This window comes from Hyperoodon ampullatus (assembly GCF_949752795.1).
Source record: "Hyperoodon ampullatus genome assembly, chromosome: 7".
Lineage (NCBI taxonomy): Eukaryota > Metazoa > Chordata > Mammalia > Artiodactyla > Ziphiidae > Hyperoodon > Hyperoodon ampullatus.
In genome coordinates, this window is record NC_136920.1 from 54,423,501 (window position 1) to 54,440,619 (window position 17,119).

Here is a 17,119-nt window from a genome sequence, read left to right on the forward strand (position 1 = left end):
ATGATTATTCCAGTTTCCTGAATACCAGCTTCATTAGCTGTCTCCATTTAATAACAAAAAATGTTCAAGCTGCAGTTTTTCTTCCTTCATCTTCCTCTATCTGCTTGTATAATACACAATGAATAACAAATCTAACTTAATTTCTAGCATTCTTTTTTTTTTTTAAGTTTTCAAAACCTTTAAATGTACAGAAGAGGTGGCCTGTAGCATCAAAGCAGTAGGGCTACAAGCAGAGGCGGGTGGATCCTCCAGGGGAAGGAACCCAGCCTTGGGATGCAACTTGTGACCAACTAGAAAGCCCAGCCCCTGGAGCCCTCTGTTCCGTAGCCATATCCCTGTCAAGGTCAAGTAGCTCAGAGTTCTTTGGTATCTCTCTTATCTTCAGTTACAGAAACACATCGGTTTTTTATTTATTTAGTAAATAATTTATCAAGAGCTTACTCTGCAGCATGCATTCAAATTCCAGGGCACACCCTTGTGTTGGTGGAGGCTTTCTTTTGCCCACTCAGAAATGAGCATCACCCACGCTCAGTGCTGGAAGTCCAGCAGTGAGGGGGATGTGGTCCCTGTCTTCAAGGAGCTTGTGATCTGCTGGGGGGAAAAGGTTGCCCAATAGCATGACAGTACTCAGAGTCTTTGCAGAGACAGCGCAGGGAGTGCGAGTGCTAGGGTACCGCTCCAGGTGGGTCCTGAGGCTAAGCAGGTGGTTTTCAGGTGAAGAGGATGGGTAGAAGGTTCCATGTAGAGGGAACAACTCAGAAATAAGTATCAGCATTGTATGAGCTCCATTAGGATTCTGAAGCCACGTGTAGTAGGGCTGCTTGAGCTGGATTGAGGAGCACCAAGTTAAAACCATCATACATTCCACTTTACATCTGTTTGAGAAAATCTTCAGCCTGCGTGGACAGGTGAGAGAATGGAGATCCTCATGATGATGCTCCAAGGTCATACAGTTAGTTACCAGAGTCAGAACTGGGAACGGACCCCCTGCCCAGGGCTCTTTCACCACACCCCTCCACTTCTCCCTGACGCGCGGCTGAGGTGAGTTTCTTCTTTGCTTGTTTGGTTCTATTTCACGGTGGTTTTGTCTCTCCAACACTTTCCTCCTTGGTCCCAAACCTGGCCAGTGTCCACAGGAAGCAGTCAGGCAGATCTCCCCTGTCATTGGCGTCAGCCAGGGCACCTCAGTTGGGCCCTGAGTATGTGGTTGGGCCAATGCCAGCATGTTTGACGCCTAGCCCCCTTGGCCTGGCATGAGTACTCCTTCCTGGCAGAGTTCACCCAGCCTAATTGCTTGTTTTGTATCCCAGCTGCCTGACATATGCCAAGCCCATGTGTTGACTCACTGGTGTCAGAGACAACTACACTCAGGCATTTCACATTTGCTTTGGTGAGCTCTAGGCAGCAACTGGGGACTGTAATCCATGTATTTCTATAACCTCAGCGGCCTAACACAGTGCTTGCCTTCGAGTAGGTGCCCCGTTTTCTAAATTAAGTGAATTTTAGTGAGTGCAGGTGAATAACAGAGTAGTAAGAGGAAGGGCCTGGAAGTAAGGAGTCCTAGCTTTGAGTGTCAGTTCAGCCCATGGAGTTCTTTGCTGTAGGACCTTGAGCAAATCTGTGCTCTCTGAATTTCAGTTACTTGATCATTTCTCACCTAATAAACACTTGGGGAGAATATCTCATGCTTACCTAGCCCTTGGAGATAGAAGCACATAAGATAGCTGTGTAAATGTGAATGATATCACTGTATGACAGTCACATCGTGGAGAGATACTTGCAAAGTTTAGAGCAACCTAGCAGAGCAGAGGGCTGATTAATTGTGCCAGGAAGAGTTGGAAACAGCCTCACTGAAGTGATGACAGCTTAGATGGGACCCTAAGGATGAGTAGAAAATAACCCCATATGCCAAGACAGTGACCGAGGAAAAGCAAAACACGTCAAATATAGGACTGATGATGAGAGGATCATATGAGCCAGCTGGGAAGCCAAGTTGGTGACAGTGCTTTGCACCCTGCATTAGTGATTTCTCACCAAGGCAGTCTTCCATTATGGAATTTCACAGTCAAAGCAGCACCTATTTCTTAGATGCACTGACCCTTAGTGTGAGGGTCAGTGTTCCAGTGGTGGACAGAAGCTGGCTCATGCCAGCTCACAGGGACTGCTTATTAAACGTGCAGGAGTTCTGCAAGCTAGTTCTTAAGCACAACTATTATTAAAAATTAAATTATATAAAATCACAGTTAAACAAATTATATTAAAAACAAAGGTAATAATCAAAACTCATCACTTTCTAGTTATTTAGCTGTGTTTTACCATCATCTTTACTCTAGAGTTTATTTAGGTCTATTGTTTCTCTGTGGTGGAAACACTGTTATATACTGGTGTCCTACTAGCCATCTCTTCCCAGCTCTGGGTGCAGCGATATCTCATCGGTAGTGTGAAATCGGCCATGGTGGAAGTCTTTACACCACAGAAATAGGCAAATGCCACAAATTAAAGCCCCTTTTCTTTTGAAAGCCAATTGTTAAATATTCACCAGTGCACCACTGGTGATTTCCATTGAATAACTGGATGAAGAAAGAAAATGTTTGGAAACCCAGCAGCCACATCTCTTCAGACTTCCCTGGACAAAAACACGTGGCAGGAGACACATTTCCAGGGCCTCCGTAGAGCAGACTTCCCCACCTTCTTTGTTCCAGGGAAGGCTTTACGTTGAACTGGGTTTTCTTGACAACTGAAAGTCATGGTCAAATAGAAGGAGGATGGAAGTGTTTTTCTCCAGGACTTAATTCCTGAGCCAAATGCCTGTTTTGGCAGGAGGCCTCTGTGGCCCACAGGGGTACCAGGAGTCAACTTAATCTTCTCCAGAATCCAAAGCAATCCACAGGAGCCCGGGCTAAAATTACATCTGCTCTGGCTTGCTGAAGTGGAGGCGACATGATGGCCAAATGGTGCTGATTTAATGTTTCCCAACTATCAGGAAATCCCCAAAGAGAGATTAATCAGAGGAGGCTGGCCCGCATGTGGATGGGGGCAGCAGCCAGGGCAGCCCCCCAAAGGAAACCATCCCCAGAGGGCTGGTTATCGTCCAGGCAGAATCTGAAGGCACATATGTCAGGAGGAGGCTGGAGAGTAGCCAGCACCAGGATATGAGATCTGTTAGTAATTCTCTGGAAGGACAGAGTTCCAGCAATAAGAAATTCAATTTTCCTCCATTAGAGAAAGGATCTCTCAGTACCGGCTGAATACAATTGACGGAATAAATCTTTCCCATTAGTGGAGAGATAATTTCACGTAAATATATTGGGAGACCTTCAGAGCAGGATGGAGAGTCTTTGCTGAACCTCACCCGCTTAACTCGTTTGCCATGTAATTGCATTTAGACCAAGGGCCTCGGAAGAAAACCACTGGCTGAATTAACATTAACCAGATTGTGTGTGGTGAGGGGAGGTGGGGTGAGGAGCTCGGTGCATTGTGGGTAGTTGTTCTTGCCTTCAGAAAGGACAAACTGACACCGGGGAGCCCAGCTGCTTACAAGCCTGGTGTTAATTGCTTTTCTCATCAAACAGAGAAAAGCTTATCACTTTCCTCTGTAGAAAGGGTAGAGATGTAGGTACCTGATAAAGCAGAGGCTAAGTTTGAGATCTTTTCTTATGAATGCCCACAGGCCTCATCACTAGCTCTTCCCCAGGCCAGAAAAAAGCCTTCCGAACTGAGGTGAATGGGAAAAAGTTGTCTGGACAACAGCACCTTGCGTCTTTGCCTCAGATTTGTCTTGTCCACGAGGGCCGTCTCCCCAGCTCCCTGATCCCTTAGGACATTGACACCAGTGAGCATCTTCACTTCCACCCATGGCCAGTGGTGTACAGACTGGTCTAGAGTTGGACCCCGAGTGTGAGGCCTGGACTCAAGGCCTGGCTCTGCCCCTGCCTCCCTCTGTGGCTTGGAGCAAATAACATGACGTCTGTGGACCCAGTTTCATCTTCTGCCACTAACTCAGTGACTTTCCAGCTGCCTTTCCTCTGGCTTCTCCAGAAACGAAGACTCTACAGAGTTGCTTTCAGAACCACCCCAAGGGGAAATCAGGTCCCACCCCTACTTCGTCTGGAGCAAATCTTGTTTTTATTGGCTTTCCACTTGGGGATCCTTATAAAATATCATCTGCTAAAAAGATTCTGTTTCTGAAATATTTGAAAAAACATCATTCTAGATGATCTCTAATTGTCCCACTTATTTACTCAACCTACTGCTTTTTATTTTTTAAACAATCACCTCATATACTTATTAGGCATTGCCGGGCACTCTAGAGAGAAAAAAGGAAATAGATCTTGACCCTGGCCTCAAAGATCTGATGATGTAGTGGAGTGGAGAAACATGTACAGTGTGGTAGGGTATCAAGGGGTTTGTGCCAGGTTTTGGAAGAGACAGTGACTAGTTCTAATTAGGGGCGTCAAGAAAGGCTTCAGGGAAGAGGCGTCATTTGAAGTTGGGTCTTCAAGGATGAGAATGTTGGGAGAGGGGTGCAGGAATGATATCTGAGGCAGATGGAAGAACAGTGCGCAGACACAGAGGCTTTGAACAACATTGGGCCGGCAAGTTTGGGAAAAGCAGATGGCTTGTTGCCTGGAATATAGAGGGAGAATGGGAGGGGGGGATGTTGGGAGAGGTGCCAAGCTCTAGAAACCACTCCAAGGGGACACCAGCATCTGCCCTTCTCCTGTCTCCAATGCCAGGTGAGAGGAAGTGCCCTCTATCCTGTTCACTTTCTTGAATGCCTGCTTCCAGTGAGACTCTTAGTGACAATAAAGATCACTGCCATTTATGGAGCTTACTGTGCACGAGGATGAAAAAACAGAGACTCAAAGAGCTGTGACAGAGCTAGGGTTTGAACCCAAGTCACGTGACTCCACTATTTACAATAGCCAGGTCATGGAAGCAACCTAAATGCACACTGACAGACGAATGGATAAAGAAGATGTAGTACATACATACAATGGAATATTACTCAGCCATAAAAAGGAACGAAACTGGGTCATTTGTAGAGACATGGATGCATCTAGAGACTGTCATACAGAGGGAAGTAAGTCAGAAAGAGAAAAACAAATATTGTGTATTAACGCATATATGTGGAACCTAGAAAATGGTACAGATGAACCAGTTTGCAAGGCAGAAATAGAGACACAGATGTAGAGAACAAACGTATGGACACCAAGGGGGGAAGGTGGTGGTGGGGGGTGGAGGTGGTGGTGGGATGAATTAGGAGATTGGGATTGACATGTATACACTGATATGTATTAAATGGATGACTAATAAGAAAATAAATAAATAAACATAAAAAAAAAGAGCCGTGACAGAGCTAGGTTTTGAGCCCAAGTCACGTGACTCCCAATTCACATGCATAACTACACTGTATAGCACCGCCCCACCCCATCAGCTTTTTCTCCTTACAGCATAGTACGGTATCCATAGAAAATAACCCTCTAAGGGAGATATCTGAAAACCGTTTTCAGTAATAATTCTTTAGAGGATTCTTTGATGACTTAGATTGAGGCAATAAAAAAAAAATGTAGCGTTCATCTTGAGTGGATACCATGAGCCCCTGGGTGCCAAGATATGTCTGAGTGACCTGCCTCAGTCTTCTGACCTGCCAGCCAGGGTTCTAACATGAAAAGTAGGTCGTGTTATTCTCTCTTTTCTACCCCCAGGCATGCATGTGTCATTCGTGGTCAAGTAATGACATCAGATGGGACCCCGCTGGTTGGTGTGAACATCAGTTTCGTCAATAACCCTCTCTTTGGATACACGATCAGCAGGCAAGATGGCAGGTAAGAGGCCTTTTGGGGACCAGGGTTGGTGAAGGCTCTGCTCTCGTGGTCTTGCCACATAGCTGCTGCTGGAATGACAACGTGCGAAAAGGATAGGACTTGGAGTCAGAGGACCTAAATCCACATGCCCAGCCCTGCAATGCACTAGCTGTGTGACCTTGTAGCTGACTCTGGCCTAAGTCCCTTTGGCTCTAAATTAAGCAGCTTCTTCTTACTTGTTTCCCAGAGTAAGCATGCGGTACCTTATACATACTGTTCTGTTGCATGGCTTATGATATAAAATACTGTCATGTGGACCATTTTCCATAGACCAGAAAGCTCCAGAAGTCTCAGCATTCCTGCTGTGTGGTTTCCATCTGCAACCACCCGGGTCTGTGGAAGCCACAGAGTGATTACAGAACTCTGACCTTCAGATCCCTTTGAGAACCTTCAGTTCATCAGCCTGAATGAAGTCAAGTTTCTTTAATTACTGTAGCTCCCCCATTTGTTGGCTATGTGTTCTTAGACAAATCTCCTTACCTCTCTTGGCCTCAGCTTCTTCATCTGTTAAATGGTCCTAATACTATTTATCTTACATGGTGGTGGTAAGGATTTGATTCTATGATGAATGGAGAAGCACCATGCACATAGTAGGTGTTTAATAAATCTTCGTTCCCTGCCCCACTCTGATTCATTGCTGTATCTCCAGGGTCTAGCACATAGTAAGTATACAATAAATATTAGCAGTATATTAAAGTTACAACTTAAAAAGGTGATGATTACAATGCAAGCCATGAGACTCTTTTGGAGATGAGAGGAGGGGAAGGAGGAAAGTGGAATATTTAGGCTGTCAGTGGTGACAAGTCCTCTATTTTTAATAAAATCAGGCGGTGGTAGTCCATCTGGCTAAGTGTGGGCCCATAAGGTTGATTTTCACTCTGTGTTGGAAACTGTGCTCCAGCCTGATTGATTTCAGCACCTCTTTAATCCAATCTCAGATGTGAACATGTCCTGGCCGAGGTGATAATGAAGTAGGGGCTCATCTGTTTGTAGACATATGTGCCTCTTAGACGGGGTTGGCAAGCTGGGCATGGGGAGCCCTCTCTTCCCTCCTCCCCCTCCCTATGAATGGAAGAGACTAGTGGCCAGTCCCCAGGGATCATCTGTCCAGGCCAGGCCACTGATCCCCAGAAGCACCTCAGTGCAGACTTGTGCTACAGCAGGGAGAAGTCTCCTTCCTCATAGTGTCTTTACCACCTTCCAGCTCAGGGCTGCCCGCTTTATGGAAATAGAAGATGTGAGCATCATAGGCAACAAGTATCCTGACTACATTATTACCTGCTGTGAAACAGTCATCAAAAAGGAGCCATGGGGACCGCTCTTTTTTTTTTTGCCATAAAATTTGTCCGTCATTCATGTGAGATGGCGAGTAGTCTGTCCTCTGCCCACTGTGTTTGGTTAGGGTGAGTCCATAAAACACACCAGAGTCCAGTAAATTTGGTGGCCCTTGGGGAATGCCCAATTAGCACCTCTAGGCTTTGATTCCTCCGGTTGTGCTGCCCTTGCAATCTCTACTACCTCATGAGAGAATGGGCATCCTGGGCGGTAAGTATCAGCCATATTTCCTGCACCGGCCAGCTTAATTACACCCGAGTAGCCAGAGCTGCTACAGCCTAAAGCTTGTGTTTCAGAACAGTTCTTACCAATGCATTAGGGGGCTTAAATTTTCTTCCCATCTTAGACACTGCATAATGTATGGGAAAGTCATTACTTATTCTCTAATAAATGTCTGAAGAGCCCTGTTTGTTATATGTGAATGGGTAGCATCTTGCCCATTTCCCTCCCCCTTGTCCCTGACTCACCTTCTTTCTTATTTCTCATACCCAGGAGAAACTGTAAGGCCAGAGATATCGCCCGGAGATAACAGTATATGCAGGTCCAGGGACCAGGTCTAATCCATCTTTGTATTCCTCACTTTCCCGGCAGGCACCATGACACTTGCCTTTGTCCAGATCTCCCACCCCGGCCCCATGCTGAAATACCAGACCTCAAGTCTTAACAAGAGCTCACAAACAGAAAACAGTGGCAGGGAAGTTAGCCAAAGAAATCATTAAAAAGATGGAGGGGCCTCCCTGGTGGTGCAGTGGTTGAGAGTCCGCCTGCCGATGCAGGGGACACGGGTTCGTGCCCTGGTCCGGGAAGATCCCACATGCCGCGGAGTAGCTGGGCCCGTGAGCCATGGCCGCTGAGCCTGCGCATCCGGAGCCTGTGCTCCGCAACGGGAGAGGCCACAACAGTGAGAGGCCCGCGTACCGCAAAAAAAAAAAGATGGAAAATAGAAATCATGAAGAAAAATGTTTAAAGAATAGCAGACAAGAGAAGCAGTTCAGGTTCATTGACTTGAAAGATGGGATTATACAGAGCACGAAGCCCAGGGAATGGAGCCCAGTGCTTTCCTCATCCATTATCTCATCTGTCTCATTAAAAACTCTGCCAAGTGATGATCGTCACCTTCATCTCACATGAGGAGATTGAGGCTCAGGTGATGGAACTCACCTGTGGACTAAGTGGCAGTGCTCGGACTGGCCCTCACTGTTGGGGCTTCATCTGAGAAGCAGGCCTTCCCTTTGAGGTCAGTGTCACGCCCATGTCCACAGCAAGGTTTCCCTCCAGATGAGCAGGGCTGGCTCTTGGCAAGAGCCAATCACACCCCGCTGTTGGCTGGGCCAGCTGCCCCCAGCTGGCTCACGGCCTTGAGAATATGTCTTTTCATGTCTGTCTTCACTCCCTCCCCATGCTCCTCCTGTCACGAAGGGAGCTTGTAAGTCAGGCCAAACTTCTGTTTGACAGTTAAGTGCTCTGTCAAAGCACAGATGCTGTCCGGTTCTGTTCCCTGGGTATTTTCCCCAAACCCTGGATATTCTCCTGGAAAGCCAAAACCTGAACTCTTAGTTGAAAGTAAACACCTTCCCTGGTGTTTCTCTATTATTATGTATTGAAGAATGATGGTACCCAACTTCCTCTACTCAAAGGTTATGGGGGCCTAGAAGGGGCCGAGTAAAGAGCAGGCAAAACAGATGAAAAGCATCTGCAAAGGACAGATGAGTCAGGCTTTGGAGCTTGGGGACCCAGATCTGAGGGCGCCATCTACCATGAGCAAGATTTGACACTAGTTCAGTGCAAAATCCCTGCAGCTTCTAGAGGAGGGAAGAGCAAGCTGGAGCAGTGAGGCCAATCCCACCAGGTGTGTTCATGAGAGATGAAGGTGAGATCCTGCAGTGGGGTCTCTAAAACCAACTGCACAGGTAAATGTCAGGTTGACTTACGGTAATAGCCAAAGGAAGAAAGAACTTAGGGTGTTTAGTATATAGTCAATTCAGAAGAAACTGACAGCATCACTCATGAGTTCATTCTATAAACTATAACCAGCAAGCACTGGGCTAAGTTCTGGAAAGGTTGAGAGGAATCAGTGTCCCCAGGCCTGAGAGTGAATGTATGATTCCAGCACAGTGTGATGTGGGCTGTTAGAAGTGCACATGGTGCAGTGGGACTCTGGAGGGGAGGGGACTGGAATTCTGAGTGGGTAAGGAGTTAGCAGAAGCCCTCCATCCAAAAAAGCAAGATGAGGACAGGCCTTGAAAATGCATACTCAAAGTAATAGGTAAAGGACTTTGTCCAAAGAGACATCACCAGGAGGTGACAGGTGGACAGGATCACTGTTTCCAAGTCCTAAAGGACTGTCAAAGGCAGAGGAAGACTAGTTTGAAGTCACCCTAGCAGGTAGAACATGTCCCATTGGCTAAGGAGCTATTAGAAGAGGGACCCAGGCTCAATTCCCACCCCCCCAAAAAAGTCTACTAACAGTCAGAACTAACCAAAGATGGGACAGTCCACCTGCGGACATAGCAAGCTCCTCATCACTGGAAATGTGCAAACAGGAACCAAATAGCCCCTTGATAGCGGTTCTGGAGAAGGAACTAAAGCATCAGATTCAGAGAGGGGACTAGATCAGGTGACCTAGTGGTTCAACTGTTACTTGATTTTAAACTTTCTGTTTTGATGGGATGGGGGAAGGACACAAAACTCTGGTCTGAATTAACCTTGTTGCACATCGAACACGGGGTCTTAAGTAGCAACCACGCACTCTAGTTGGCAAAGCAGACCCAGCCTGCAGGACTAGTGACATAGCTGGGCTTACACCTGGGCCTCCTGTCCCATCTTCTATAATGTGAGCTCATCTGGCCTCTGACCACCTAGCTGCTGAACCCTCAGATCAGACACTCAGTGGCAGAAACATGGAGTGTACAAGTGGGAACTCAGTTTCCTTGGATTTCCAAAAAAAAAGGTCCATGCTAAGACTTGGATGGGCAAGTGCCCGGCCAGGTTTGTCTGCAGGTGATGGGAGTTAAGATGCCAGAACCCAAAACAATTGCCAGCAAGTTTCTGGCCATCCCCAAAGGGCAATGAACAAAGGCTGGGTGACCAGCTCTCAGGGACACAGCCACGGAGATCTCATCTTAACTAGGAGGTTGGGACTCAGTCTTCTGGTTCCTCTTTCACTTCTAAGTTACGGTGATTCTAATTGTGCCCGTCTCTAAACTACCTTGCTATTTTGTAACTCCAAAGGCCTGGTTGAGTATCATAATCAGAGATAAAATTGCTGTAGAGTCATAGAATCTTAATGACTTCAGAATAATTTATTTGAACCTTTGCCTTTTACAGATGAGAAACTTGAGAATCAGAAGGGCTAAAGGACTTACCCAAGGTCACACAGTAGCCCACGGCAGAGCCAGGACTAGGCTTAGAGTTCTAACACCAGGGCAGGGTTTGTTCGGCTTTATTCTGATGAATTTTCACTGGGCTTCAGCTCTAAGACGCCCTAAGTACCAGGAGCACCCGAGCAGAGGCTCATCAGCGGTCCTGCGTCCTAGCAAATGGCTCCCCAAAGCAAGTTGTTATTTGGTTTTGGCAAATTCTCTACGGTGAATCACTTTCAAAAAAAAACAATGCTTTCTGGAACCTCTGTCACTGTTTGTGACCGCGGTCAAGTCTTTCAGGTTTTAGAGTCTCCCTCAACGAGTGCTCAGATCCTTTGGTGTAATTTTTTCTCCTTTCTCTGCCTCTCTTTCTCCTCCTCCTCATCTCCTGTGTCCTTCCTCTCCTGCCCGTCCCTCTCCTCTCCTTCTCACCCTCCCCTCCCAAACAGCTTTGACTTGGTCACAAATGGCGGCATCTCCATCATCCTTCGGTTCGAGCGGGCCCCCTTCATCACACAGGAGCACACCCTCTGGCTGCCTTGGGATCGCTTCTTTGTCATGGAAACCATCATCATGCGGCAGGAGGAGAATGAGATTCCCAGCTGTGACCTGAGCAACTTCGCCCGCCCCAACCCTGTCCTGTCTCCTTCCCCACTGACGTCCTTCGCCAGCTCCTGTGCAGAGAAAGGCCCCATCGTTCCGGAAATTCAGGTATACCCAGCTTTCTTGACTGCATTTCTCCATGCCTTTATTTCATTTGGGAGGTGGAGGAGGATCTCAGAGACAGGGGAAAGAGACAGCCCATCAGCCCACCATCCAGACCCCAGCCGGCGTGCTGTGAGGCTATGATGGCCACCCCCTTACACACTTAATACACATGAGCCCTGTAAAGTGCCTGGCACCCTCCAGCATATAATAAATTCCCGCTCCCTCTCCACTCTGCCACCCAGTTCACTTCCACGTCCCCTTTCCCCAACCTCCAGTGTCTCCCCCGCCCCTCCTTATTTCTGTTAAAAATAGTGATGATAGGGGCTTCCCTGGTGGCGCAGTGGTTGAGAGTCCGCCTGCTGATGCAGAGGACACGGGTTCGTGCCCCAGTCCAGGAGGATCCGACATGCCGCGGAGTGGCTGGGCCCGTGAGCCATGGCCGCTGAGCCTGCGCGTCCGGAGCCTGTGCTCCGCAACGGGAGAGGCCACAACAGTGAGAGACCTGCGTACCGCAAAAAAAAAAAAAAAAGAAAAATAGCGATGGTAGTTTCCACCAAGAGGAGTGAGGCGGAGGGTCCCAAATGTCTGCATCGTACTAAAGATTAAATGAGGAAATGTGTATGAGATACTTGGCACGATATCTGGCACCTACTAAGTGTGCAGTGAATTTTAACCATTATTACTATTAAGATTATTTTACACACACTGCCTTCATGCCAATTAATGAGTGCTTTGGCTCAAATCTGTGCACGCAAGTGCTTTACTTCATTATCATTAAAAGGAAGTAATTTGGAAAAATGCATTTTAATCTAATAGAAACCAAGATGGATTCTTTGCCTAACAAAGCTGTGTGGACTTGAATTTCTTCTGCCATCCCAGCCCAATTTCTAATGGCAGAAACGAAGCCTGGAGAGGAGGAGGGATGGCAGTGCAGAAACTGGGGGAGAAGCCCCAGCCGTCCCGCCAGCCTCATGAGAGCTCTGGCGACGTGCAGGTTAATAAATGATCTCTGGTGCTGGCGGAGCGGGGTGTTTAGACATGTTTGTGTATGTATTTCTTGCTGGGCTAAGCAGGCACATCTCTCTGCTGCGCCCTGTTGAGTGGCTTCAGACGCCGGCCCTCAAGAAGGAAACACCACCATTTCGGAATTCTCATTGCACCCATAGGTTGAAACCTCACTCCTTTTCAGACATTCAGCGCTTGTCTCCTGTCTCCACCGCCAGGCTGACCTTTCTTATGGAATGGTTGTCAGCAGAGACAGAGCTTGCTGGGGAGGGGTGATTTGTTACTCAGCACCGGTTCAGCTCCAGCGAGACATCTCCCCAGGAGCAGGGACTTTGAAACAAATGAGGTGAAAGGTCCCCCTCTCTTTACAGTGCTCCCTGGGCTGGGTGTCTACGAGCCCAGCCAGGTCACAAACCTTGCTTATTATTCAGATTCATGAAATACATGAAAACAAACTCTTGGGTTTTCCCAGTCCTGTCATTGGCTAGCCTTTGCAAGTACAGGGAGATGTACGTTTTGAAGGGTATGTTAAGGAGAGTAAATATTTATGACAGCATCTGAATGGCACTCAAGCCCCGCTTTGCCTAGAACCTGTGAGCTGAAATTTAGGAAGATTGCTTTGGTGTAGGCCCAATGCCGAAAATGTCGTGTGTTCAGGAAAATGGGTTGGGGTGGGAGTTCACACCCATCTATGACATGGATTGAAAGGAAGAGGCTTTCTTTGTGAAGGCCCAGTTCCCCTGTGACCACGAGGGTAAAACAATCATTGTCCTTTTAATGGATACGTTAGCCTCAATTGATTTAACGTCCCCTTCTTGAAACAGAGCCCAGAGCATCAAGCCAATAAAAGTTCTCCACTTTTGCCATGTGCCTGGACATCTTGGCATTAATTTCAGCTTCCCATCTTGGAGCTGAGCACATTGCACCAGTAGATAAAGCACTGCCTTTCCCACCACTCTGGCACAGCCTTGGAGCACGCAGACTCCATGCAGCCCATCTGTCCTCTTTCTACTGATGAGCTGGGGGCCTTAGCTGCAGGTCCTTGGCAGCCTGTGTTCCCAACCCTGCATAATGGTTCGGTCCACATCTCTAGCCTCTGTTTACCTTCCTGAAGAGGAAAGCCACTTGTGACAGATCTTCCTTTAGGAAAGTTTTGAGAGAGAAGCAGGCCTTCTCGCTGAGCCACCTGTCCACATCGGTCAGAGGGAACTCCCCAGTGCCCCCTGCTTCCAGCACCAGCAGCACCGTCATCATTAGTAACATTTACTGAGTGTCCGTTATGTGCTGGGCACTTTATGTATGTGACCTTACCCAGTTGTCAAGCTAATCCAGTGAGGAAACAGAGATTCAGAGGTTCCATGAGTTTTCTGGGATGACACAGCTAGTGAATGAAAGGTGACAGTATGATCAATACTTTACACGTGTTATCCTCTCATTAATGCAATGAGATGAGCATCGTCATCCCTGCTGAGAGGAGGGACCTGGGGCTTATGGAGGCAGGGATGTACCGAGTAAGAGCTGCCCCGGAAACCAGGCCTTCTGACTCTCCTTTTCCTCCCACACCCCCTCCTCCCTTCTCTTCCTTTCCTGCCCTCCCCTTCACACTCCGCTTCCTCCTCTCCCTTTCTCTCCTCCTCCTCCTCTGCATCCTCCTCTGCCTCTTGAGCACCCAGAGTATGTGGGGCTGTGGCCACCTTCCCTCCACCAGTGATTCTGTGACCGTCACCTGCTGTGATCTGTCTCTCTAGGCTTTGCAGGAGGAAATCGCCATCTCTGGCTGCAAGATGAGGCTGAGCTACCTGAGCAGCCGTACCCCCGGCTACAAATCTGTCCTGAGGATCAGCCTCACCCACAACACCATCCCCTTCAACCTCATGAAGGTCCACCTCATGGTGGCGGTTGAGGGCCGCCTCTTCAGGAAGTGGTTTGCTGCAGCCCCAGACTTGTCCTATTATTTCATCTGGGACAAGACAGACGTCTACAACCAGAAGGTGTTTGGGCTCTCGGAAGCCTTCGGTAAGCCTCCCAGCCGCAGGCCTCAGTGTCATCCTCAGAGAGACAGTAAGACTTGGGGGCACGGGGCTCTTTTTCCACCTCCCTTGTTTCTTCTTCCTCCCTTTCTCTTCTCAGAAATACCTAAGGTCTAGTTGGCCGTCAGGACCTTTCAGTGACCATCCATGACCTAAAAGAAAGTACTCAAAGACCTGCATGTGGAAAACTTGACCATTAAAAAAGAGGGCTACAAAACCAAATAGGCCCTTGAAGAGCACTGTGGTGTTATGTGATGGGCTGAAAGAGGCTGGTGCCACAGAGATAGAGCCATGTGGACATTGCCCCAGCCCTGCCCCACCCGCCAGCCATTGGGCCTGAACTTACCCATTAAAAATATGGGAGTCTGGAGCTTCTGGGTTTCTTCAGTCTTATCGAGGTGCAGGAGCTAAGATTCTTCCTCATCAGAAAGGCTTTTTGGCCTCTTTACCTCCTTTCCAATCAGAGAGTCTCTTTGTTGATGTTATTGGTGTTTTTCTCTAAGATGAAGCAGAAGGTGACTACAGCCTCACCTGGAGTCCCAGCCCCACTCGGACCTTGGGCTTCCAGGGCTGGCTGTGCTCATCTCAGCTTCCAGATGAGAGCAAGGCTCCACAAAGGGTTCAGAGCTGGATTGTTAGCAGTCCTAACCCCTGCAGGGCTAATCCTCCAAACACTTAGAGTAACAGCCCAGGAAATCCCTCTCAACTTGAACCTCACTCCAGTTTCATTCCCTTTCTAGATTCGGCAAAGGCAGAGTGAGGAAGCAGATGAGAAGTAATGAAGAGAGAAAGAGAGAAAGAGAGAAAGAGGGAGGGAGGGAGGGAGGGAGGGAGGGAAGGCAGGCAATAAGAGAGTGTCTGTTGAGCATCTGCTCTGGGTGATGTGCTCCCTGTACATTGGTATCTCGGTTAATCTTTACAACCACCCTGTGAGTCAGAAATTGTCCTCATATTCTGCATGAGGAAGCTGAGGACCAGAGAGATGAGGTGACTTCCCAAGGCCACATAAGGAAGGAACTGAGCTGGATTTACCCAAGATCTCCCCTGTAGTTTTGCATCCTGCCCCAGCCCATAGGGCACACTGGGAGCAAAGATGCCACCCGTCACTGTTTACGATCCCTTCTGTAAACCAAACTACTTCTATGGTCTCTTCAAAATCAGTGAAGTTTTACTACCTCTTTAGATGAAATGAGCACATTTAAGTGCCCACCAGCCAGTTAAGGTCTCTCTGCACAGAGACGTCAAGGGCTGAGGTTTGCTTTCCTGAGATGACAGGGGACCAGTAGGAGGCGGAGTGGCTGCTTAAGGGACTCAAGGTCATAGGGAAGAGGTCACAGGGACATCTTCCAATGCATTCGCTCCTGCCATAGCGGGCCAGCAATCTCTCAGGGCACCTAAAGGAAACTTTAAGGGGCTGCCCAATTGTTAATTCCTGTCTTGATCATGTGATAGAGCATTGCCCAGTGGAAAATAGCATCTACACAGAAAGATACTTGGAAGAAATGGCATTCTTGTCTCTGCCAGTTCCTTTCCATAGGGCAGTTACTGGGATTTTCACAAACCCAGCCTCAGGGAGCCTGCCGTGGTTAGCCTGCCTCCCAGTGACCCAGGAGGCCTGGATTTATGAAACAAAAGGAAAACCAGGGATTTTCAAGTTTTGAGACCTCAGAGCAACTTCTAGCTTTCAAAGTTCCCTAACTGAGCTCCTTTTCCATGTATTCTTTATAAATGATTTTTAGTTTTTTTCTTTATTAAAGTATTACCGTGTTCATTAATAAAAATGTGGTAAGTGGACCAAAAAATAGAAATAAAGTCAAACATATTTCTATAAACAAATACAACTGCTTGTTAACATTAAACTTTATTTTCTTTTTTCATGTATAGTTTTTTTTAACAGAGATTTAATACCGCATAGAACCAGTCCTTTCAACTCAGCATTACCCCATAAGCACTTTTCCATGTCACCCTGTGATCTTCATAACCATAATTTCCAGTGGCTGCATAGTATTCCTCAGTTGGATACACTTGGTTTGCTCAACCTCTCACCCCTCTTTGGGCCTTTAGATTACTTCCAACTTTCCACTATTATAAATAATGCTGCAGTGAAGGCTTTAGTGCCTAAAGTATTTTCCATACTAAAGATTATTTCCCTGGAATCAATTCACCTGGGTCCTTCATAAAGTATTTAGAACATTTGTTTAATGTTTCCTGATGATGTACGATTGCTCTCCAAAAAAGGATGTTCAGGCTCAACCGCCCAGTGTTAGTATTGCACATAGGTCTGGTTGCCACTTAGGAATTTGATGCTTCTTCCTTTCCTGCCAAAGACAAGCAGGGGCCTTGCATGCAGATCTAAAGCCAAAGAAGAGGCTTTGCTCACCTGTGCATTTTGTGCCTTTTGTTTTCTACAGTTTCTGTGGGTTATGAGTATGAATCCTGCCCAGATCTGATCCTGTGGGAAAAAAGAACAGCAGTGCTACAGGGCTTTGAAATCGATGCTTCCAAGCTGGGAGGATGGAGCCTGGACAAACATCATGCCCTCAACATCCAAAGTGGTGAGTGAATTAGTACAATTTCAGGAACCAGGCCATGGTGTGACCCTTTTCTCATATGCTTTTTTCCCTGTGAGGCAAGAAACACACACTTCAAATTACATAGTCTTATATGTGATCAGTCGGTCAGAAGCGTTAATACAGGTATTCCTTGGCTACCTTGTCACTGCTAGGCAGCGGGGATGCAGAAGTGAAGGGCTTCAAGGGTTTACACTCTGGGTGAGACAGACACTTCCCAGGCAGTTTCCACGCTGTGCCAG

The 17,119-nt window shown here is 47.4% G+C and overlaps 1 protein-coding gene across 4 annotated transcripts in view; it reads left to right on the plus strand.

The window, feature by feature from the left end:
* TENM4 (teneurin transmembrane protein 4) overlaps positions 1 to 17,119 on the plus strand; it is a gene marked incomplete at its 5' end in the record, with an annotated part of 383,392 nt that overhangs the window by 302,982 nt on the left and 63,291 nt on the right. For all 4 annotated transcript variants that reach the window (XM_079707561.1, XM_079707562.1, XM_079707563.1 and 1 more), the window contains 4 exons: positions 5,709 to 5,828; positions 11,014 to 11,275; positions 14,026 to 14,293; positions 16,719 to 16,862. In XM_079707561.1, the coding sequence (XP_079563687.1) occupies positions 5,709 to 5,828; positions 11,014 to 11,275; positions 14,026 to 14,293; positions 16,719 to 16,862 (794 nt within the window). The remainder of the gene's footprint in view (positions 1 to 5,708; positions 5,829 to 11,013; positions 11,276 to 14,025; positions 14,294 to 16,718; positions 16,863 to 17,119) is intronic.